The sequence below is a fragment of the Nicotiana sylvestris genome, chromosome 7, assembly GCF_000393655.2.
Source record: "Nicotiana sylvestris chromosome 7, ASM39365v2, whole genome shotgun sequence".
Lineage (NCBI taxonomy): Eukaryota > Viridiplantae > Streptophyta > Magnoliopsida > Solanales > Solanaceae > Nicotiana > Nicotiana sylvestris.
The window spans coordinates 25,532,963-25,555,085 of NC_091063.1; the positions used below are offsets into that span (position 1 = coordinate 25,532,963).

General features: G+C 35.9%; 1 protein-coding gene across 1 annotated transcript; it reads right to left on the minus strand.

Annotated features, from left to right (window-relative positions):
* Positions 1-18,466: 18,466 nt before the first annotated feature.
* Positions 18,467-19,186, minus strand: LOC138872877 (uncharacterized). The gene has a single exon (XM_070151295.1). The coding sequence runs from the start codon at positions 19,184-19,186 to the stop codon at positions 18,467-18,469; it is 720 nt and encodes a 239-aa protein (XP_070007396.1).
* Positions 19,187-22,123: the final 2,937 nt, after the last annotated feature.

Sequence of the window (22,123 nt, forward strand, 5' to 3'; positions counted from 1 at the left end):
AAAGCTGGTAGCAGATTTTGAAATCCTTTCTTGCTCGTTTTGACAAGGACGGACTCAGAGTGAAGGGATACAATAATGCAAAGAAACAGCATTAACAAGAAATGCCCCTGTCGGGAAGGACAAAAGGGAGAGATTTTTTTTTCTTTTTGCAGTAACTAGCCTTAATGATTATGACATGCATCTTGGACCTAACTTCCTGATCTATCAAACTGATCAAATTTTTCCTTTTACCATTCTTATGACTTTAAGTCGGGCTTGTTCGTGCCAATCCTTTGCGTCAGCTTCATGGCTCACTTTCGACTAGTGGTGCCTCGAGGAGTTTTCACCAATAAGTTTCTCTCATTTATTTATCTCTACTTATGTCGCCTTACAGTTCCCGTGAGGGTTTTCACTAGTAAGACTCTCTCATTTTTTTATTCTTCATTTTCTTTCCTTTTTTTTGGTTTTCTTTTGTGAGCAACTTGACACTGTTCTATGTCGTGTGATGGTCGTTGCTCAATGTATGCTTCTCTTGGAGTTCTTGAAGGCATATCGGGAGGTCTTTATTTGGAAGGTTCTTGGATAGGGTTGGAAATAAGGGTCGGCATGAAGGCTCAAAGTAAACTCAAAATAATGAGTTGTAGACTTAAAACTCTTGGAATCAACTCTTTCCAAAGTGAAATAAAATCTTTGCCCCAGTTTCAGATACTGGGGATTTTTTTGATACTCATTTTTCACATTCTTATTTGGTTGGACAGAATCGTGTAAGGCTGCCTGCGTATCCCTTTTTAAAGGAATCAGGTCTAATGCAGTTCAAACATCTGACCTAAATATATTTTTTTCATCTTTATTTCTTTTTCTTTTTCTTTTTTTTCTTCTTTTTTTTCAAAACAAGTTTCCCCAACTTCTATTTTTTAAGGGCATGGACCTTCCACTATTCTTTTCTTCTCTCTTTTTTTTCATTTGAACTTTCTAAAAGTTGCCCCAGTTTTTACTCTTGGGGCATGGACTTTCCTTTTCAATTTTTTTTTGAATTTTGACTCTAAACTTGATTGCAAAAGAGGGTGGTCAAAGAAAATAGCACATGCTCAAAAGGGGTAAAAAAGGGTATAAAGTATTTGGGTAGCAGAAAAAAGACCTCCCAGCCTTGAGAACGCCAAACATAGTATCTTTTTGCGATCACAGCATTGACGAACATGTTTGTCTTCTTGGTGTGTCGTGGTCACAAGACACTTTCCATCCCTTAATGTCAAACTTTCCAACAAACTTCAATTGATTCTTCCTCAACCCAATCTTCATAATGATTTTGAAGGTAAAGATTCTTAACCTCCACGGGTATGACTATTCTAGTTCCACTTGAATTTTATTCGGGCTTAATTCCAAGGTATTTACACTCTTTTTCATCCTTAAAAGTGTCTTTTTCTTAGTGTCCAATTCAATCTTAAATCATTTTTCCAAGATCTGGCCAAAAATTCCGCATGCATGTCATATCACTAAAACTAGCGGGAAAAGAACTAAGCATGGAATGACACAAAATGAAAACTTTATTTTATTAAGTAAACAACAAGACAAACAACCTAAAATCCGAGTTACAACCCTAAAATAACCCGGATAATGAAAATAGCAACAAAATAGACAGACAAGACTCACACAAATAGAATAGAGAGATAGAAGGGTTTGACTCAATAAAGCAAATAAAATATGGATGACAGCCCTGAAATAACCTAGATAATAGAAAAAAATATCAAAACAAGCTACCAAGATTCCTTCCTAGTGAGGAGGGAATGACTTTTCAATTGTTAGGCTTAACATTTAGCCACAAATTTGCTCATCAGAATCAGTAGAGCCTTCTCTAATTTCAAAATCATTAACTTCAGTCAGCAAGTTCCCAAGAGTATTCTCATACTCCCTGTCACCACGCATCATCCCCGCAAAGTGTGTATCATGTGCAGGTAAAGGATTCTGCACGATATTCTGGGTGTCAGTGTCTTGGATCACAATCAGTTTTTCCTGGATCATCCTTTCTATTTCTCTTTTCAAATCCCCGACAGTTTCCAACATTGTGCCCTTGCGCATTGGAATGGTATTCACATCTTTTAGAAAGGTCAAAGCTTCTTGCACATGGGTCCACATGATTTGGAGGAATAGGTGCAATCATGTTATAATGCTTTAATTTCTCAAACAAGCTTGCATAGGACTCTCCTATTAGTATAAAATTATCTTTCAACCTTTGTTCCCCTTTATACTCCTGACTTGGATATGGTTTATAGGGCACTTGAAAATTTTATGGAGAATGATGGAGATTTTGTGATGCGCGTGCTCGCCTTCTGGGGTGTTTTGTTGGCTGGACAACATACTGAGGTAGAGCAACAGAGTATTGTGGGTTCTGAGGTGGATAGTAGTGCTCCGGGAGTCATGGGAAACCTGATATGGCTGCTCATACCTTCAAGATGTTCTCCTGGGACCTCTTCTCAACCCTGTTGTCATCATGGTTTCTTTATCCTTCTCATTCGTGTCACTAAAATTAACAGATTCAATTAGGACATCCTAAGTTGCATCTTTGAGAACTGTTTGACTTATAATTATGCATGTCTTAAGGCCATTCTCAATCATTTCCCCAATTTTGATTGCTTCCAAGAAGGATTTGCCCACTACGGACATCATGTTTTGAAAATAATCTGGCTCTTAAGACCGAAGGAAGATAGTGATTAGCTCGTGGTCATCCATAGGTGGCTTAACTCTAGCCACTTGCTCTCTCCATTTAATGGCATATTCCCTGAAACTTTCAGTTGGTTTCTTCTTCAAGTTTGAAAGGGAATTGTGGTCTGGGGCGATATCGATGTTTTATAGGAACTGTTTGACAAAGGCCTAGGCCATGTCATCCCACACATGCCAGTGAGAGGTGTCTTGATCCATATATCATTCAGAGGCTACCCCTGTCAGGCTTTCCCCGAAATAAACCATCAATAATTCCTCATTTCCTCCCACACCTCTTAGTTGATTGCAATATCTTTTCAGGTGGGATATGGGGTCTCCATGTCCATCATACTTTTCAAATTTGGGAGTCTTGAAACCAAGTGGCAAACGAACATCGAGGAACATACATAGATCCTTAAAGGCAATACTCTTCTGACATGCCAACCCTTGCATCTTTTTCAACTATTGTTCTAAGCTTTTCATTCTTTAGGTCATTTCTTCCTATGCCATCTTTCGGGTAGGCTTCTCAATCTTGGCAGGAAGATCAAATAGGTATGAGTGGTACTCAGGAAAGTGGTAATATTCTTGTTGGGTAGCAAACTATGGCTCATGAGTTTTTCTCTGCACCATTGTCGGCTGTGGGATGGTAAAGACAGGCATAACAGTAGTGGTTGTCTAATTGGTTATCAATGGCACACTTTGGGAGCGCACAACAGAAGTTACAGTTGTAGTCATACAACTGGGATAAAAACTAAACCCAAATGGATAAGATTGATCGAACAATGAGACCGGAATAGTAGTGGTCAAGATGGATGTGAACTCGGGGAAACCATGAATAGAAATAGGTGGTCCTTGGCTATTGGCCCATGCTTGACACATTTTAGTCATTTACTATTCAGTATTCCATTTTCCTAAACCACAATAGACTCTTGTTGAACCTTCTAACCTTGAGTCTCTTGAGCACTCGTGACAGCATCGATGTCAGTTATCATTTTTCTCTTAGATCTTGTGTTGTTAGCTTACCACAAACCGACCACCTCAAACTTTCTTCACAATTAAAAACAAGAGACATGTTAAAATGAACTCAGTCAGTCCTTATTATTATCATCATCATTTTTTATTTCTTTTTTTCATTTTTTTTTATTTTTTTAAATGGTCGATTGAACCTAATATGGGTTGCCTACGTATCATATGGGAACATGAATCAGATCTTGCATAGTTCGAGAAGATTAGGAATAAATTAAATAAACTAACACTTTTTTTGAATTTTTGTTAATTTCCGAAAGAAGACTTACGAAGAAAAATGAAAATATTTTTCGATTTCGATTTATTTGTTTTTTTAAGAATTTTTGAAAAGAAAGACTTCCAAAGAAGATAGAAATCTTTTTTTTTTATTTTTGAATCTCGATTTTTTTTTTTTTTGAATTTAAAAAGAAAAACTTCTAAAGAAGAAAGAAAATATTTTTGGATTTTTGGACTTTTATTTTGAATTTATGAAAGAAATACTTCTAAAGAAAAGAAAATATTTTTGAATCTTGAATTTTCTTTTCAATTTTTGAAGGAAGAACGAAAATATTTTTGGATTTTGAGAAGAAATTAAAAGAAAATATTTTTGTATTTTTAAAAATTGTGGTCTAAAAAGAAAGACTTTCTAAAGAAAAAAGTAAAGGAAAATATTTTGTGGAGTTTCTTTTATAGTTATGGTCTCAAAGAAAGACTTTTCTAAAGGAGGAAGTAAGAAAAATATTTTTGGATTTTTTTAAAGAAATTTTGGGCTGAAACCGATGAGGTTTGCCTACGTATCTCACATCCGGTGAAAACCAGACCCGCATAGTTCAGCCAGAAGCAGAGAATAATTTGAAATCTCAGTCTATTTTTAAAAAAAATTGGAGTAAACTCTCTTGTTTTCTCTCCTCTTGTTTTTTTTTTCAATTTTCTTTCCATATTCTAAAAGCCAGTCAACATACAAATCGGATCAAACAAATGTACAAGTAGCACGTAGGATGCATCAAAATAGTCTTTTATTTCGGGTATACCTGTCCTAGATGGACCCAACCCCTGTGTTGAGTCCCCAAAGTCAAATGCATGTGATGCAAACAAATATTCTTACTAGGGATCCGGCATGAGGCTATGTTATTCTAGGTTTAAACCTGGGGATGTGTTCTAGACATGGTTTACCCAAGCGGACAACTTGAGCTGAGGTGGGAGCAACGTACTGGGAGGACGAAAGTCTACCCGGCCTAGTGGCTGATCCATCCTCGTTCTATTTGGTATGACCTCTAACATAAAAGTGGATCACGCGTACGTGTGTACCATATTTTTAGAAGACTTAGAAGGGAGACGTAAGAAGACAGTTTAATACAGTTCAAACAATATCAAAGCGGTAAATGAGCAGCAATTAGCACATTAGACCCACAAACACAGTAATATCAACAAACAATAAAGCCAAGTACGGATTACCTTACAAGCTCAAATTCTTGGAACCCTGAACCAGAGATCCTGGGTTCTGTTCCCCAACAGAGTCGTCAGAGCTGTCACACCTCCTTTTTACCCGAAAGGGATATAAGGGAGTTTTTTCAATTAAAGTGACATAATCAATATAGGATTATTTATTTATTCAGAGCCGCCACTTGGAGATAATTCATGGTGCCCCAAGTCACCGGTTTATTTTAAATCCCAAATTGAGGAAGTTTGACTCTGTTTAAAAGTCTGCGAAACTAGAAAATCGGGTAAGGAATTCGGTTAACCCGGGAGAAGGTATTAGGCATTTTCGGGTCCTGCGGTTTTAGCATGGTCGCTTTAATCATACCTGGCTTAATTAATCGTTTTAATTACTTTTTTTTAAACCTATGTGTATTTACTCCCTTAACCGCTTTTAATTGCTTAATTATTCGTAATTTAGAATTATCTTAAAACGAGTCACGCGTATGTGTACTCATTTTGTTCGACGTGTCAGGAATCATGTCACGTGTACGTGTACACAATCAATCACGCTTTGTTAATATTAAGAAATTTTGGCCGATGTTGCGCGAACGCATACCTCAATTTATTTTGAAAATCATAAATACGTCATGCGAACGTGTACATAATCATGATGATAGATTAAGTCGCGCCTAAAACATACTAGCAATTATTCAAAAGGAACCAATAAAAAACTATCAAATTTCTTTCTGTTTTGATCAAAAGGAACAATAAGAAAGTGTCAAAATCATTTCAATTTATACACAATTTAGATATTTAACCAATAAAGCACTATCAAATTTCTTTCTGTTTATTCTTTAAAATAACACTACAAGAACTCTCCTCATTATCCAAAGTTTCCCTACATTACAAATATTTCAATATGGAACATGAAATTCATTAGAGAATAGAAGTCAAAGGAATCTGTAATTCTCCACCTACACAGGAACAAAGCTAGTAATTTAATCCTACTCTCGCCAGCTCGTATTGAAAAGCTAATTACTAGAAAAAGGACAACCCAATTTGGCTAATTTATGTTAAAAATAGTCAACAATTCATTATGGTCTAAATCCAAACTCAAGGTAATAATGGTAGCAATTTTATCTATAACAGAGTTTCTGTCAAACACAACAACCAAACCATAACTTAGCATGCTCTAAACAGTTTTCTGTCAAGGAATAGAAATGATTTTGCTGGTAACCTTGTAAGAAACATACTAGCAGCAAATTATAATCTTAAAAAAAATAAACCAACGAATACAAAGGACCTTTGATGGAACGTATTGTCCATATACGGTTTATCAGTTCATTTGTTACGATCTACCAAATAATCACATGTAAAAATCATGTTAGAGTAGCATTAGCCTGTTAATTAGCTTGTTTCTCCAATTTGTGTACACTCTATATGCATACGCATCACACATACACATCACATAGTAGAGAACACATCAGTACACAGCACCAATATTTAACCTTAATATAGAAAGAGAAGAAAATTGACCTCAAATATTTCCTCTACAAGTCCATAAGACAAATACGTAAAGCCACTAACCGGAACTCGATACAGCGATTCGTGTGAATCTCGTCGATGACAAACTCGAGCACAGAGCTTCACGGGATTAATGGAGGATTTTGGAGTTGTTTCCTCGATGAAAATGGCAGCAGTTTGTGCTGTTGTTTTTACGTTTTTTGAGATGGTTTTACAGCTTTCTCGAGGCTATGTTGTTGCATTTTTTAGCTGGAAATTCTAGCTAGTTTTTGGTGATGTTTGGGAGATTTGAAGGAAGGTTTAGGGGTGGTTCCGGAAAGAGTAGATGGTGGTTGTTTAGGCTGGTTCTTAGTTGGGATTTTTTGCGATTTGTTGGGGAAGTTAGGGTGGCAGCTCGTAGAAGATGATGGGTGTGGCTGAATCTTTTAAAATGGAGTCCGTGAGAGTTGCTGGTTCTCTTTTTAGTTGAAGAAAGGTGGAAACATATGGTATTGTGTAGCCGTCCCTTTTTTTTGTTTTTTGGTATGTGTATCCTTTAATTGTGTGTGAGGGAAAGATATATATATATATATATATAGGTGCAGGGCATAGGGATTAATTGTGGCCAAGAAAAAAGAGTGTGTATGTGCATGTAAGTTTTGAGGGGGAGCATGTGAATTTGTTACAAAAGATAACGAAGTATCTTGCCATATAGAAATGACTCATTGGCTTTTGTTTTTAATATTTTTTTTCTCTTTCTTTTAAGAGTGTAAAATTAAAATACTAGCTAAATATTTTAAAATCAAGAACATATATTTTCTTTTGATTTTTAATTTTCTTAAATAAAACCTACTAAAAATGAAATAAAGTTTAAAATATGTAGATTAAACTTAAAATTATTTACATACTAAAAAGTGTTGAAAAATCCCAAGTATGGTCAAAAATTAGGTGTTCACACTAACTTTCGCCTATTCAGGCCGAAACGACCTATGGACCTCCAAATCAACATCTGCACACGCTCCTAAGTCCAAAATCACCATAAGGAGCTATAGGAACCGTCAAAACTCCATTCTGGGATAGTCTACACAAAAGTCAAACTACGATCAACTCTTTCAACTTAAACCTCCAACTTAGGGACTATGTGTCCTATTTTACTCGAAACTCACCCGAACCAAAACCAAACACCACTGGCAAGTCACATAATCATAATACAATATAGAGGATGCAATAAAAAGGGGAACGGGATTAAAATACTCAAAACGACCGATCGGATCGTTACAATTTAATTCTTTAGTGCCTCTGAAATTTTTACGACAACTGACAACAATTTCTGATGGAATAAACAAAAGAGGAGACAGAAATGAAACAAATAAACATTGAAGAAGAACTTAGACTTGTATTTTTTTTTTCTCATTACATATCTTTACGATAAATTAGGACAATAGATATGACAAAGAATGAGTTACTTTTAAGTGACAAATATATATTGTATGAACTATACCAAATAAGAGATCGAGCATATTTTTTATGCCGTTAAATTTAATACCATATATAATTTCATGCAGCTATATTTTGTATTCCTTAGATTTTTTATTGAGAAATTGGTATCTATGTACAACTCAAATGAATAATTCTGTAATTGACAATCATTCGGCCGACAATTTCTATTGGTAAAAATTGCATGGGGCGCCCTATTTGGTCGCCCCCATTTAACCTATACTCATTTTTTAAAAAAATTTTAACTTGTACTCATTTCTTAAATAACTTCAGCTTCCTTTCTCCTCCTTCTTCTCCTCTTCGTTTTCCTTTGTGCTCCTACTCCTCTCAATTCTCAAAGACTAGAATAATTTTTATCAAGCTAAATTCTGATTCCTCCAGGTTCCAAAACTCTGCTTCTTTTTTGGGAGTGAAGTATTTATCTGTTCCTTCTGCTGTATCATCATTCTATTGTACTTGGTTAACATTAATAAAATCTGCTTATGCATTAGCAAGCAGGAGTAATGTATTTCCATCTTAGTTGTGAAAAAGAGAAAGAAAAAAGATCCTTTGAAGGATTTCCCGAGTGTTTCAGTGTCTTGAGTTGGAGAGGGAACAACATCTGGTATTAGGAGACTGCCCATTTCGGAAATCACAAATGAACAAAAATGAACAAGTTATAAGAGAGAATTTCACAAACAAGATGGAATTGAGTTTCCAAAGAGCTGAAGTTTCCCAGTTACAACATAAAAACTTCAGCTCTAGAGCTGAAGTTTCCCAGTTACAACACAAAAACTTCAGCTCTAGTATGTAATATTAATAGGTGGTAAAAAAAACTTCAGCTCTAGTATGTAATATTAATAGGTGGTAAAAAACTTCAGCTCTAGTATGTAATATTAATAGGTGGTAAAAAAACTTCAGCTCTAGAGCTGAAGTTTCCCATTTATAACACAAAAATTTCAGCTCTAGAGCTGAATTTCAGGCCCGGCTACTAGAATGCTGAAGTTTTGCGTGATTGTCTTTGCTACTTCAGCCCCGTATGCTGAAGTTATGCGAAAAGGCGGGTACACTTGCAATTTTTTTGCAAAGCGGGCACAAGTTAAAATGTGACACAAAAAGCGGGTATAGATACAAATGCCCCTTTTTATTGGCATATATAGCCCAAAAAATTAGCAACAAGTATCTCCTATAATTTTGTCTGTTTCTCAACACTATCTCAGATACTTTCTCCAACAACCTCCAAAATTCTCATAAAATTTTCAACGTACTCTATCACCGGAAAAAAAATGGCAAGTCACCTAAAATTTCTATTTCTGATAATATATATAATTGTATATTGTGTGTATCATTCTATATCACGCACAGATTTCTGCCACACATTTTCTGCTATTGTATATAGTTTATATTATTGTATATCATACATTCGACAATGTATATCGCAATAATATGATATACACACAAGTATGCATGATGATATATAGTGATATAAACCACCTTAAACACGTATTTTCACATATCATATGGCATATCACCATCACAAAAATATTATAACGACCAATCATTCAATCCTAGCAACACATAATATCATTTCAATCCGAGTAAAGAGAAGAAGAGGGAAGAAATTTAAATATGTCGCTTCATATTCAAATTAATAGCAAATCAAACTCTTCGCATTCTCATAGTCCAATTAATGGTTAACCAATTCATCCAAGCCATCTATTCATATTTTCCATCCAATGGAATAGTTACCAAATTCATAGTGCATACTACTATTCCTTGATTTAAGATTTAGAGTAAAAATTTCGGAGATGTCAACTTATATTGAAACATGGATAAACAATATAATAAACATGAAAAAATATATTAGAATTGGAATGCAGAACAAGCCTCAATACATTATGATTATTTGAAAACAAATATTTACTTGCAATGTGTGTAATAATAGATCCATTCTTTCTTTTGCAAGTGAAATATGTTTTATATTATATAATGACATTTAGTTGGATGACCACTATTGAAATTAACCCATATTATATAGTATGTGGTTTTTGGAACAAAAGTATTCACCGACATTTATAACAATTAGCTCAGTTCATATAATTAAAGCATATTCTCTTCACCGACATTTATAAAACAAACTAAAATAGTACTGTTAAATTATTTTAGACTTGTTCATAAGATAGTACCTCATGATAAATTTTATGCATAACTGAGTTTGTGCTTCTTTTTTTTTTAAATTTGGTAATATTGTAATTTGAAGATTCTGATATTTGATGTTTTTGTGTGTGTGTAAGACTGTAAGCGAGTGAATATGTGTTTATTTGCTTGTTATCTAGTTAACTGTGTGCATTCCTATTCGATATTTACCGTGGTTTATCTAAGCAGCTTTTCCCTCTCCTCTACGGAAGTAATCTTTTAATCTATTTCAGTTTCTGTGTCTGCCACTATCGTCCTATTCTCTCTCAATTGTCTATCCTTTCTAGATGAGTGGGACCCTTAACAGTAGCCAACAAGTCTCCATGTAAGTAGATGGGTCATCCAATAGCTCTCCTGCGATAGTTCGACCATTATCCCCTGTCTAACTCAACTATTCAACTGTACAGCTATTGTGATTGCGAGAGAAAGGAGGGATGGCGCGTTCATTTACCATCTTCCACTCATTGAAAATATCTACAAAAGAAGGTCAACGGGGATACTCAAATAGCTCTCACTGTCACCAGGGAAGATGAGGTCGTCTTTCTTTCCAGCTGCCATACGGAGCCTTAAAGCCTTAAGGATCATGAGAGGAGCAATTATCTATGTAATTACGTTGTTGGTATATATATTGTTGAGGAAGCGTGTCAAGATAATAGAAGAAAAAGGATATTTAGGAGAGAAACAATAAATTGCAAAAGACAAGACAAGATTTACGTGGTTCGGTAATTTTTGCCTACTCCACGGCCACACAAAGAATAGCTCTTTATTAATTGAAGAGAGAAAGAAGAAGTTTTGGGATGTTCTACAAATGAAAATGTAGACCCCTATTTAAAGGCATTTGAATGCCCTGCCGAGGTAAGCGCTTACATCATAAGAATGCTGATGTAAGCGCTTACATCATAAGAATGCTGAGGTAAGCGCTTACATCACAAGAATGTCAATGTAAGCGCTTACATCATATTTTCATCTCTTTTTGATTTTTCTTTCTTTTGTTTTGTCTACTTTCACATACAACAATAGGTTTGGTCCTATCAATCTCCCCCTCAAACCTATGTTACATCAAGAAAGAAAATAAAGAAAGATTTGCTATTCTCTGGTGGCGCCTTCACTCTATCAGTCTTGAAGGCTAACTGAGGCAGTGCACAGCCTCAGTTTGTCAACACCGACAACTTTGGTCAACATGTTTGACGGGTTCTTTGATCCTAGTATATTCTGTACGGAAAGAGTTCCTTCATTTATCAACTCTCGGATATGATGATACCTCAACTGGATATGCTTCGATCTTGCATGAAACACTGGATTCTTGGCAAGATGAATTGCACTCTGGCTATCGCTGAAAAGCTCACAATTGTCCTGCTCTTTACCTAGCTCTTTAAGAAAATTCTTAAGCCAAATCATCTCTTTTCCAGCTTCTGAGATTGCCATGTACTCTGCTTCAGTGGTAGATAGAGCAATACTTTTCTGAAAACTAACAACAGTACCACCCAAGGTGAACACATAACCCGTGGTACTTTTTCGACTATCCAGATCGCCGCTTAAATTTGCATCAGCAAAACCTTGTAAGATAATATTGCTCTTTTTAAAACAAAGTGTCATACCTGAGGTGCCTTTGAGATATCGCAATATCCATTTTACACCTTCCCAATGCTCCTTTCCTGGATCTGACATGTATCTACTGACAACTCCAACTGCATGGGCTATGTTAGGTCTAGTGCAAATCATAGCATACATCAAACTTCATACTACTGAAGCATACGGAACTTTGGACATGTACTTCCTTTCTTCATCTGTCTTAGGTGATTGGTCCTTTGACAGATTTAGATGGCTTCCAAATGGAGTGCTTCTGGTTTTTGCATCATGAAGACTGAACCTGCTTAGTACCTTCTGTATGTACTTTTCTTGATACAACTTTAAGGTTCCTTCCGACCTGTTTCTGCTAATCCTCATCCCAAGCATTTGCTTAGTTGGTCCTAAGTCTTTCATTTCAAACTCCTCCGCCAGTTGTTGCTTAACCAAGTTGATCTCATTTATGCTAGATCCTGCAATTAGCATATAATCAACGTACAACAATAAAATGATATAGGATTCATCATGTGAAACCATTTTTATGCATGAAGCCATCAAATTTCTTGTACCATTGTCGGGGAGCTTGTTTCAAACCATACAAACTCTTCTTCAACTTACACACAAGGTTTTCTTTACCAGAAACTTGAAAACCTTCAGGTTGCTTCATGTAGATGTCTTCTTCAAGGTCACCATGCAAGAAAGCAGTTTTAACATCTAGCTGCTCCAAATACAAATTTTTCTGCAGCTACGATACTTAGCACCAACCTGATAGTAGTTAATTTGACTACATGAGAGAAGATCTCGGTGTAGTCAATTCCTTCCTTCTGCTGAAAGACTTTTACTACTAATCGTGCTTTGTATCTCTTCTTACCATCATGCTCTTCCTTGACTTTATACACCCACTTGTTCTGCAATGCCTTCTTTGCTTTTGGTAACTCCGTAAGTATCCATGTTTTATTCTTTTGAAGAGAATTCATTTCTTCTTTCATGGCTAGCTTCCACTTATCAGAGGCTATCACCTACATTGCTTCAACAAAATGCTCTGGTTCTCCAGCATCAGTAAGAAGTAAATAGTGAAGAGAGAGAGTTAACCTATCTGGAGCATTCGTGACTCTTTTAGATCTCCTCAATGTAGGTTCATGAGTAACAGAATCCGAATTTGATTCAGGTCCTGATTCCAGATTTGGTTCTGCATTTGATTCCATCTCTGGTTCTGGTTCTGGTTCTGGTTCTGATTCAGGTTCGGCTTCTAGTTCTTCTTCAAATTCGGCTTCTGGTTCTTCATCTTAAATTTCAGAATCAGTTGTAATCCTTCTAGCCACTTTTTTTCTGAGATTTCTTCTAACTCAACTGTTTCAGACATTATCTGTTTGCTGGTGTTGGTTGGTTCTACTTCGAGCTTGTCCTTGCACATCACATTTTCATTAAATGTGACATTCATGTGTCTTAGGATCTTTCTATTCTGATCATCCCAAAACCGATAACCAAAATTATCATCACCATAGCCAATAAAGAAATATTTCTTTGCTTTAGGATCAAGCTTATCTCTATCATTAGAGTTTACATGCATATAAGCAACACAACCAAAAAATTTCAGATGTGAGAGAGTTACCTCCTTTCCTGTCCATACCTCCTCAGGAAATTCAAAATTCAGCGGTACAGAGGGTCCCCTATTTATGAGGTAAGCTTCCGTGTTAACAGCCTTAGCCCAAAAATACTTCGGCAATCCAGAATGTATTCTCATACTTCTGGCTCGTTCATTCAGGGTTCTGTTCATCCTCTCAGCAACACCATTTTGTTTCGGTGTTCCAAGAACTGTCTTGATCATTCTGATCCCATTCTCCGAGCAAAATGCTTTGAACTCTTGGCTATCATACTCTCCTCCATTATCAGACTTCAAACATTTTAACTTTAGACTTGTCTGATTTTCAACTTCAGTTTTCCATCTTTTAAAGGTAACAAACACATCAGATTTATTTTTCAGAAAATAAACCCATACCTTTCTTGTGAAATCATCAATGAAGGTGACATAATAGCGTGAGCCTTCTAGAGAAGTTACAGGAGCTGGTCCCCACACATCTGTATGCACTAGTTCCAGCTTCTCTTTCTTTGGCGTCCTTCCCACCTTTGAGAAACTAACTCCCTAATTTGTTTTCCGTAAATGCAACCTTCGCACAAACCTAATTCAACATGTTTTAGGTTTGACAACTTTTTTTTGGATGCCAAAAGCTTCATTCTCTTCTCACTCATATGCTCGAGCCTCCTGTGCCACAATGTTGTATCACGACTATGATCAACTGTTGTTATAGTATCTCTTTCTATTGCAGTTGCATACAGTGTTCCCCTTTTGAAGCCTCGTGCCACAACCAAATTCCCTCTGGTTATCTTCCACGATCCGTTATTGAATGTTGTTGTATATCCTTCATCGTCAATTTGACCCATAGATATCAGATTTTTCTTGAGGCCAGGAACATGTCGTACATTTTGCAATTTACATAGCGTGCCTTGTAAAGTCTTTATATGAACTTCACCTTTTCCGGCAATGTCGAGAGGTTCGCCGTCTGCTAGATAAACTTTCCCAAATTTTCCAGCAATATAATTATGCAATAATTCTTTGCATGATGTAGAGTGAAAGGATGCACCTGAGTCCAGAATCCAAGATTCGACTGGACTGTCTGCACAACAAATTAGTACATCACCAACTTGTTCAGCAACTACATTTGCTGAATTTTCTTCCTTCTTCTTCTTTGGTTCTCTACATTGACTACTGTAGTGACCCTTTTTATCGCAATTCCAACAAGTAATGTCCTTGAGATTTTTGGATTGTCCTCTTCTCCTTGACTTTGATCTGCCACGACCGTAACTCTGTCCTCTTTGGTTGATTCTCCCCCTGCTTTCGGTATTAAAAGCAGATCCTAGGGAATCACTTGATTCTCTTCGGCGAATATCTCGCTTAGAACCAAGTCTCTAATATCACTCAATTTGAGTTTGGTACTTCCTGATGAACTGCTAACTGCAGTTACTGTTGCAGACCAACTCTCCGGTAGAGATGATAGTAGAATCAACGCCCTGATTTCGTCATCAATTGTTATATTAACAGAACTCAACTGAGTTAATATTATATTAAACTCATTGATATGCTCTGTGACTGATCCACCTTCTGTCATCTTTAAGGTGAACAATCGACGCATCAAATAGACTTTATTTGAAGCAGATGGCTTCTCGTACATATTTGATAACGCCTTCATCAGGCCTGCAGTGGTCTTCTCGTTAATGATGTTAAACGCCACATTTCGTGTTAGCATCAAACGAATCACACCAAGAGCTTGGTGATCTAATAGATCCCAATCTGCTTTGACCATAGTCTCCGGTTTCACCTCGGTCAGAGGTAAGTGTAAATTTTTCTGGTACAAATAATCCTCTATTTGCATTTTCCAGAGTCCAAAATCTTTGCCATTGAACTTGTCAATCTTAACCTTCCCTTCTTCCGATGCCATTTTTCACAAAAACAATTTTGTGAATAGTAACGATGATCAATAATGTCGCACTATTCTTGTGAATAGTACCTGCACCAATACTGTACTTTTCTACCAGAATTACACTGTCTGTGCTCTGATAACAGTTGTTGAGGAAGCGTGTCAAGATAATAGAAGGAAAAGGATATTTAAGAGAGAAAAGCAATAAATTGCACAAGACAAGACAAGACAAGATTTACGTGGTTCGGCAATTTTTGCCTACTCCACGGCCACACAAAGAATAGCTCTTTATTAATTGAAGAGAGAAAGAAGAAGTTTTGGGATGTTCTACAAATGAAAATGTAGACCCCTATTTATAGGCATTTGAATGTCCTACCGATGCGAGCGTTTACATCATAAGAATGCTGAGGTAAGCGCTTACATCATAAGAATGCTGAGGTAAGCGCTTACATCACAAGAATGTCGATGTAAGCGCTTACATCATATTTTCATCTCTTTTTGATTTTTCTTTCTTTTGTTTTGTCTACTTTCACGTACAACAATAGGTTTGGTCCTATCATATTTATATATATGTGTGTGTGTGAAGAGATGTCACGTGAAAGATTTATTTCATGACCAATTTCACATACTGGAAGTATTTCCATGGGCACGTATTTTGTCTTAATGCACGCTACTTCACCAGCGCTTTCACAAATTCCGACTCCACGAAAAGCAAAACCCCACTTCTGTTATTATTTTCATTTTTCTCATTCTTCATTTTACCCCCAAAAACACCTCCATGGCTTGACTTTGTTTTCCCCAACTATTTTCTACACCCAAAAAATCTTTGAAAATGATATTCTCAAAGTTGGGCTAGCCGTATAATGCAACAGATGCACGATTTAATTTCACTCATGGCTCTTAGTATTAAAGTATTTAATCTCCATGTCAAATTAAAATGCCACTAGCAAGTGCTGCTTACTGTTATTTTTAAGGAAAGGTTACAACGATATAATACCTTAGGAAGTAAAATAAAATCTTAATCTACTCCTTTAAATCACTATTTGGATAACCTTCCTCCATAATAATAATAGATTCTGCAATCTTGCTTCATAGAGAGCTTTAATTGACTATACAATTTGATCTTCATTGGCCTCGCTACATCTTCTCTGTAAATTTCTTACTGTAAAAAAATTGACTGTTTTAGTTTTGAACAAAGGTCAAATGGTCTATTCAATATCAGTATTTACCTTTAAATTTTTCTTAGTTTTGGTTCGAAGAAAAAAAATAAAATTGCATGTCTTCGCCCTCTTTTTTACTTCACAGTTGAAAGTATACAAACTTTTTATTGTTCAAGAAAAAATTGTATTAGGCTGGAGATTCTTTTGACTCGATATGATTGTCATGTACTAAACTTTAGGTTAGTTTTACATGCTGAATGATGATTTATCTTCATTTTCTTGGAATGATTCCTCGCATATTGCTGCAAAGTATGGTCACCAGGGCGATAAAACTAGGATTTACAATATCACAAATTAATGAGTTGCTGGTGTTGTTACTACTCTGTGTTACTGGTTGTATTTATATCTGAGTGCTATTCTTTTTTCTTTTTTTAAGTGCTGTATTTATATCTGAGTGCTATCCTTTTTTCTAGTGCTATCTGCATACCGTTAATTGATGTTTTCGCATAAATTGTCCAAGCATATTTCCAGTTCAAAAAATTGTTCAAATATATGATCAGGCACTTAAGTGAGAAGAAATAGTTCAATGAAGACTAAGAAGAAACATTTTTCAACTACAGTTGCAAAAGTTAATTTTTAACCATATTAGATCTGTTTGCATTAAGGTCCTTGAAAATTGTTTGTTTGATAACTTGCTTACTAACCAACTGACTATCTGATAATTGAATGAGTGACTCCTCTGCAATTGTTTTTCCCTCATGGAATATCACCAATCTTATTTCTCAATTATACTGGAACCATTCCTATAACTACTGCTTTTGCGTTCTTTATTCATTCATCGGGTCGTGTAGGAAGAAGGGACACCACTACTTAACAAGTTGAACGGTTTGACAAAGCTAAATGATTGAATCTTAGTAAAATACCTGCAGCCCTTTTTTAAAGAGATATATGGTTTGCACCTATTATAACCATATATATTACCTCATGTACCTTATTTTGGTTTTACACTAGTGTGTGTATATATATGACAACACACAGCTAGTTTGGGATCATTTTTTCTATAAAAATAAGAGCATATGATGTTAATAATGTCAAGGAGATTTTTTTAACAAGTTTATTTGGAAGAAACCTTTCTTTATAGTATAGAATCTTATCCTAAAAGACTTAATCAAGAATAGATAGAATTTGAAGTTTCTCTATTGAAGTCTTTACTGCAAGCTAAAGCAAAGACTACTTAAATAGTAGATGAATGATTATTTGCCACATTTCGAAGTTATCGCTGAAGCAAAAAGTATTTGAACTTATTAAATTCCGGCAATGGAACAGTAGCTTCTTCCTTAGTTGAGCTAAGAATGCAGCAGCAACGATGGTGGAAGCTCAATGCTGTGAACTTGAAGTCGTTCGATGAGAAGAGAAGAACATTCGGGAAGAGAGTTTTTGATATTATTCATTCAAAGACTATGTAAAACTAATGGTACTCCTCTCACTATATGCAAGTATGTAAAGAGAGAGAGCTAAGCTAACCAACTAACTGACAGCTAATTATGATGAATAGTATTTTATGGTAACTCAAGTAAAGGCATGAAAGGAATCTAAATAGCTAAAATTGGTCGATTACTACATTTAGCTCGTGTACACACTCGTCACCTTGCGTACACGGCTTCCACATAGTTATAGTTTTGTCTTGAACCTGGTACCTTGTTTACACCTGAGTTATTCTCATAGTTATAGCTTTGTCTTGGATTTTGATTGAAACTAGAAGCTTGATTGTGACTTAGATTTGGATTCTGATTTTGATTGGAGCCTTGAGGATAGCCATGAAGTTTATAACACTTCTCTCTCATGTGGCCTGGCTTCTTACAGTAATCACAGAAGGGTCTGTTTCTATAGCTCTGAGAGTTGTTAGGTGAATAATTTGTCTTGAATGATGTTGTCCTGTGTGTGTTGACATTTAGGGTTGATGACTCAAGAGCTAAGTGGTTATGAGGCTTAATTTCTCTTTGTGTTTCCTCTTGAATTAATAATGAGAAGGCCTGTGCAATTGTGGGAAGAGGATTCATCATGAGGATACTTCCTCGAACAACAGTGTAGGTCTCTTAGCCCCATAAGGAACCGTATTAATCTTCTATCCTGCTTTGCTTTGTGCATACTTTCCCTTGCTCCACATGTGCAATTGCAGGTGCAATGAGATTTAGTAATCAGAGTAGTAAGTTCCTCCCACAACTTCTTCATTTTTGTATAGTAGCCAGTAATGTCAAGCGCTCCTTGAGACAAGTTGTTAATCTCCTTTTGAATTTGGTAGAGGTTTGTTCCATTTGTCTGATCATATCGATCTTCAAGATCTTTCCACAACTCGATTGCATCTGTCACATATTCAACACTGTCTGCAATCTCTTTTGCCAAGGAATTCAAAATCCATAAAGTCATCATATCATCACATCTCTCCCACAATCGATAGTTTGAGGAGTCTGGATCTGGCTTTTTGCAGTCATCATTGATGAAGCCTAGTTTACTTTTCATCAATAGGGCTCTCATTACATCTCTTCTCCATGAGCGATAACCAAATCCAACAAATGGAATAGGAACTAGGGCTATTCCCGGACTATCAGAGGGATGCATGTAAAAAGGACTACTAGTGTCAACAATTGGCTGATTAGGAGATTCAACCACAGTTGGTGCAGGTTGTTCAACATCTCCATTAGTAGCCATCTCTTATGAGGCGTAAAGATCAACTAATCAACCAAGACAGGATTCTAACTACAAAACTAGTACTCTGATAAAGGATTTTAAGAGAAATGTGTTGAAACCGATGAGATCAAAGTCTGCATGCACATGATCAAACAAAATCGAGGATGATGAAATTAGATTCAACAGATCTGGAAAAGCGAATCGGAGCTTCTGACCTTGCTCTGATACCATATTAAATTCCGGCAATGGAACAGTAGCTTCTTCCTTAGCTGAGCTAAGAATGCAGTAGCAACAATGGCGGAAGCTCAGTGCTGTGAACACGAAGTCGTGCGATGAGAAGAGAAGAACATTCTGGAAGAGAGTTTTTGATATTATTCATTCAAAGACTATGTAAAACTAATGGGACTCCTTTTCCCACTATATACAAGTATGTAAAGAGAGAGAGATAAGCAAACCAACTAACTGACAGCTAATTGACAGCTGTCCAAACTCGACCACTAACTGACTCTCTAACCAAGCTAACACTGATGCACTAACTATATAAACAAGTGGAAGATATAATTAATCTTAACAGGGAAGCTGACTGAAGGCAAACCATATTTGACCTGCAATCAACCCGCGGTTTACCCAATTTTATATGGTTTAAAAATGGGTTGAACCTATATTTTACCCATTTTTAGTATCACTCAGCCAACCAGCTTAAATATGGGCGGGTTGGACAGATTATTAAAAAATGGATCAATTTTGCCATCACTATTCACACATAAAAATGAGATCAAAACTGTAAACTAATCTGATCCGTATTCTTTTTTAGATGGAATATTGTTGGGTAGGAAAAGGGTGTTTGCTCGATGTTGTTAACCAAGGAACGTGTGGTAAGTTAGATTTTTTACTGTTATTATTATTGTTGTTGTTATTGATATTGTCATTGTTGTTAGAGATTTTAATACTCTAGGGCAATTAGAAGTCCCATGACCAAAGTAAATTGTCTGTAATATTTAACTTCCACTGCTCCTTTTCTTTTAGGGTTTAGAGCAATAAAGGTTGAGTTCAATTAGAAACTGCTACTAATATAAAAGTGTCTCTCGTTGTTCTTGATGTTATTGCATTTAGTTTGTTGTTGGGCTTTTGCCGAAACGGAGGCCCTATCAGCATTAGATCAGATTAAGCGGAAGAAAACAGAGGTTACCCCCCATTCCAAACAGCAGCTCATTGACTGCTTCTTCAAAAAGTATTTCATGTCTGAATACTTCAAAGATTTGGGGGAAAATGAGTATGAGAAATAAAGTAAAGTTGATTTTTTGGAAAAACATAAATTTCTCTAGAATGTCCTAGTGTAGTATTCTTGATATTTATGTAGGAGACACATCTGGATGGTCTAGAATAGTGTGGGAAGATAAGTTATCTATTAGACACGTCTAGATATTCTAGAGTATTGCGGGAAGATAAGGTGAACTAGAACTTTCTTGTACATGTTCTAGAATATTATCTAGGACCATCCTTAGAGAAATATAAATAGGGGTGGCCTAGGCATTTTTGACTAAGCCAAAAAATCAAGAAAGTCTTTCTTTCCTAAACAAGTTCTTCTATCTAAAAACTCTATTCTCTCTTCTCTTTTCAAGCTTTCTCTTCTTTAGTTGAATCCTCCAATCTTAACTAACGATCTTGGGCTAGCACAAGGCCTCCAATAATACTTTTCTTCTGCTATTCTTTACAATGAGTGTTTTCCTGGCTCGTCTATAATGGCTTAAACTTATGCAAAGGATTTCGAAATTGTTGAAGAAAGGTCATATAAATACACAATGGAAAGGGGTCATTGTCAAGTGAATTTTGTAAGAATAATTGATTAATATCTGTTTTTTGTTCTTGTTGGTTTCTTGTTTTTTCTCTCTAACTTTTGTAGATTTTATGATGCAGAAGAAGGATAAATATGTCAAGATATCTGACTATATGGAGGTGTCAAATTGGATGAAAAGGCCATTGAAGAACTTATCAGGAAACAGTATATCACATATGCTATAACTCATTATCCTAGCTTTCAAAGACACACAAGAGAGGTGAATAGTTACATTTTTATTTGTACATTTAGCCAATTACAGGTTCTGCTTTGTCTAATTGGTTTACTTAAAAATAAATTTCAGGAGGTCTATACGGGTGCCACTGAGTAAGAAATAGTGGAGAGGGAGGCTAGATCCGAACATGCCCTCCTGATTGTAGGATTTGGTACAGATGAAAAGGGAGAGAAGTTTTTCTCGGTGAAGAACTCCAACGGGAAGAGGCAGGAATTCCAAGGCTTCGGCAAAATCAAGTGTAGCATTGCAAGAAGGTTAGCATCTTATTGAGCGTCGTTGCAAGTAGTTTGGAAGAAGGTTGTTGTTTGTTTTTGTGAGGAGATGTTTTTGTGAGGTATACCAACTATTTTGAGAAGACAGGACAATAGATTTATGAGGAATTTTCAGAAACCATTATTGTTTAGTGGTTATTAACTTCCTATAACTACCATATACATAATTACTTCCTAAAACTATTATTTAGTTGTTATGCGATTGTTTTCGTTATATTCATGCTACTATATTCATGAATAGAGTAGCGAAATTCGCCTAAAATAGGGGAATCCAGATGTGCGACTGTATTTGTTGTATTCGCGCTACTGTACTCATGAATACAGTAGCAAAATTCGCCCAAAAACAGGAGAATCCAGTTGTTTAATAACGAAAAGAGGATCAATTAGCGTGTATCACTCATAATTTAACTCAAAAAAATCAATTCTACATAATTTCGCTACTACTGTGTTGTATTTCATGTATTCTCGCAACTGTATTTATAAATACAATGAGGTAATCAAGAAATAGGGTGTATACCGTTCTATGCAATTCGATTGTATACATTGTATTCAATTCATGTATATTCATTATTCACTATTATACATTGTATTCAATTCAACTGTATTCAAACAAC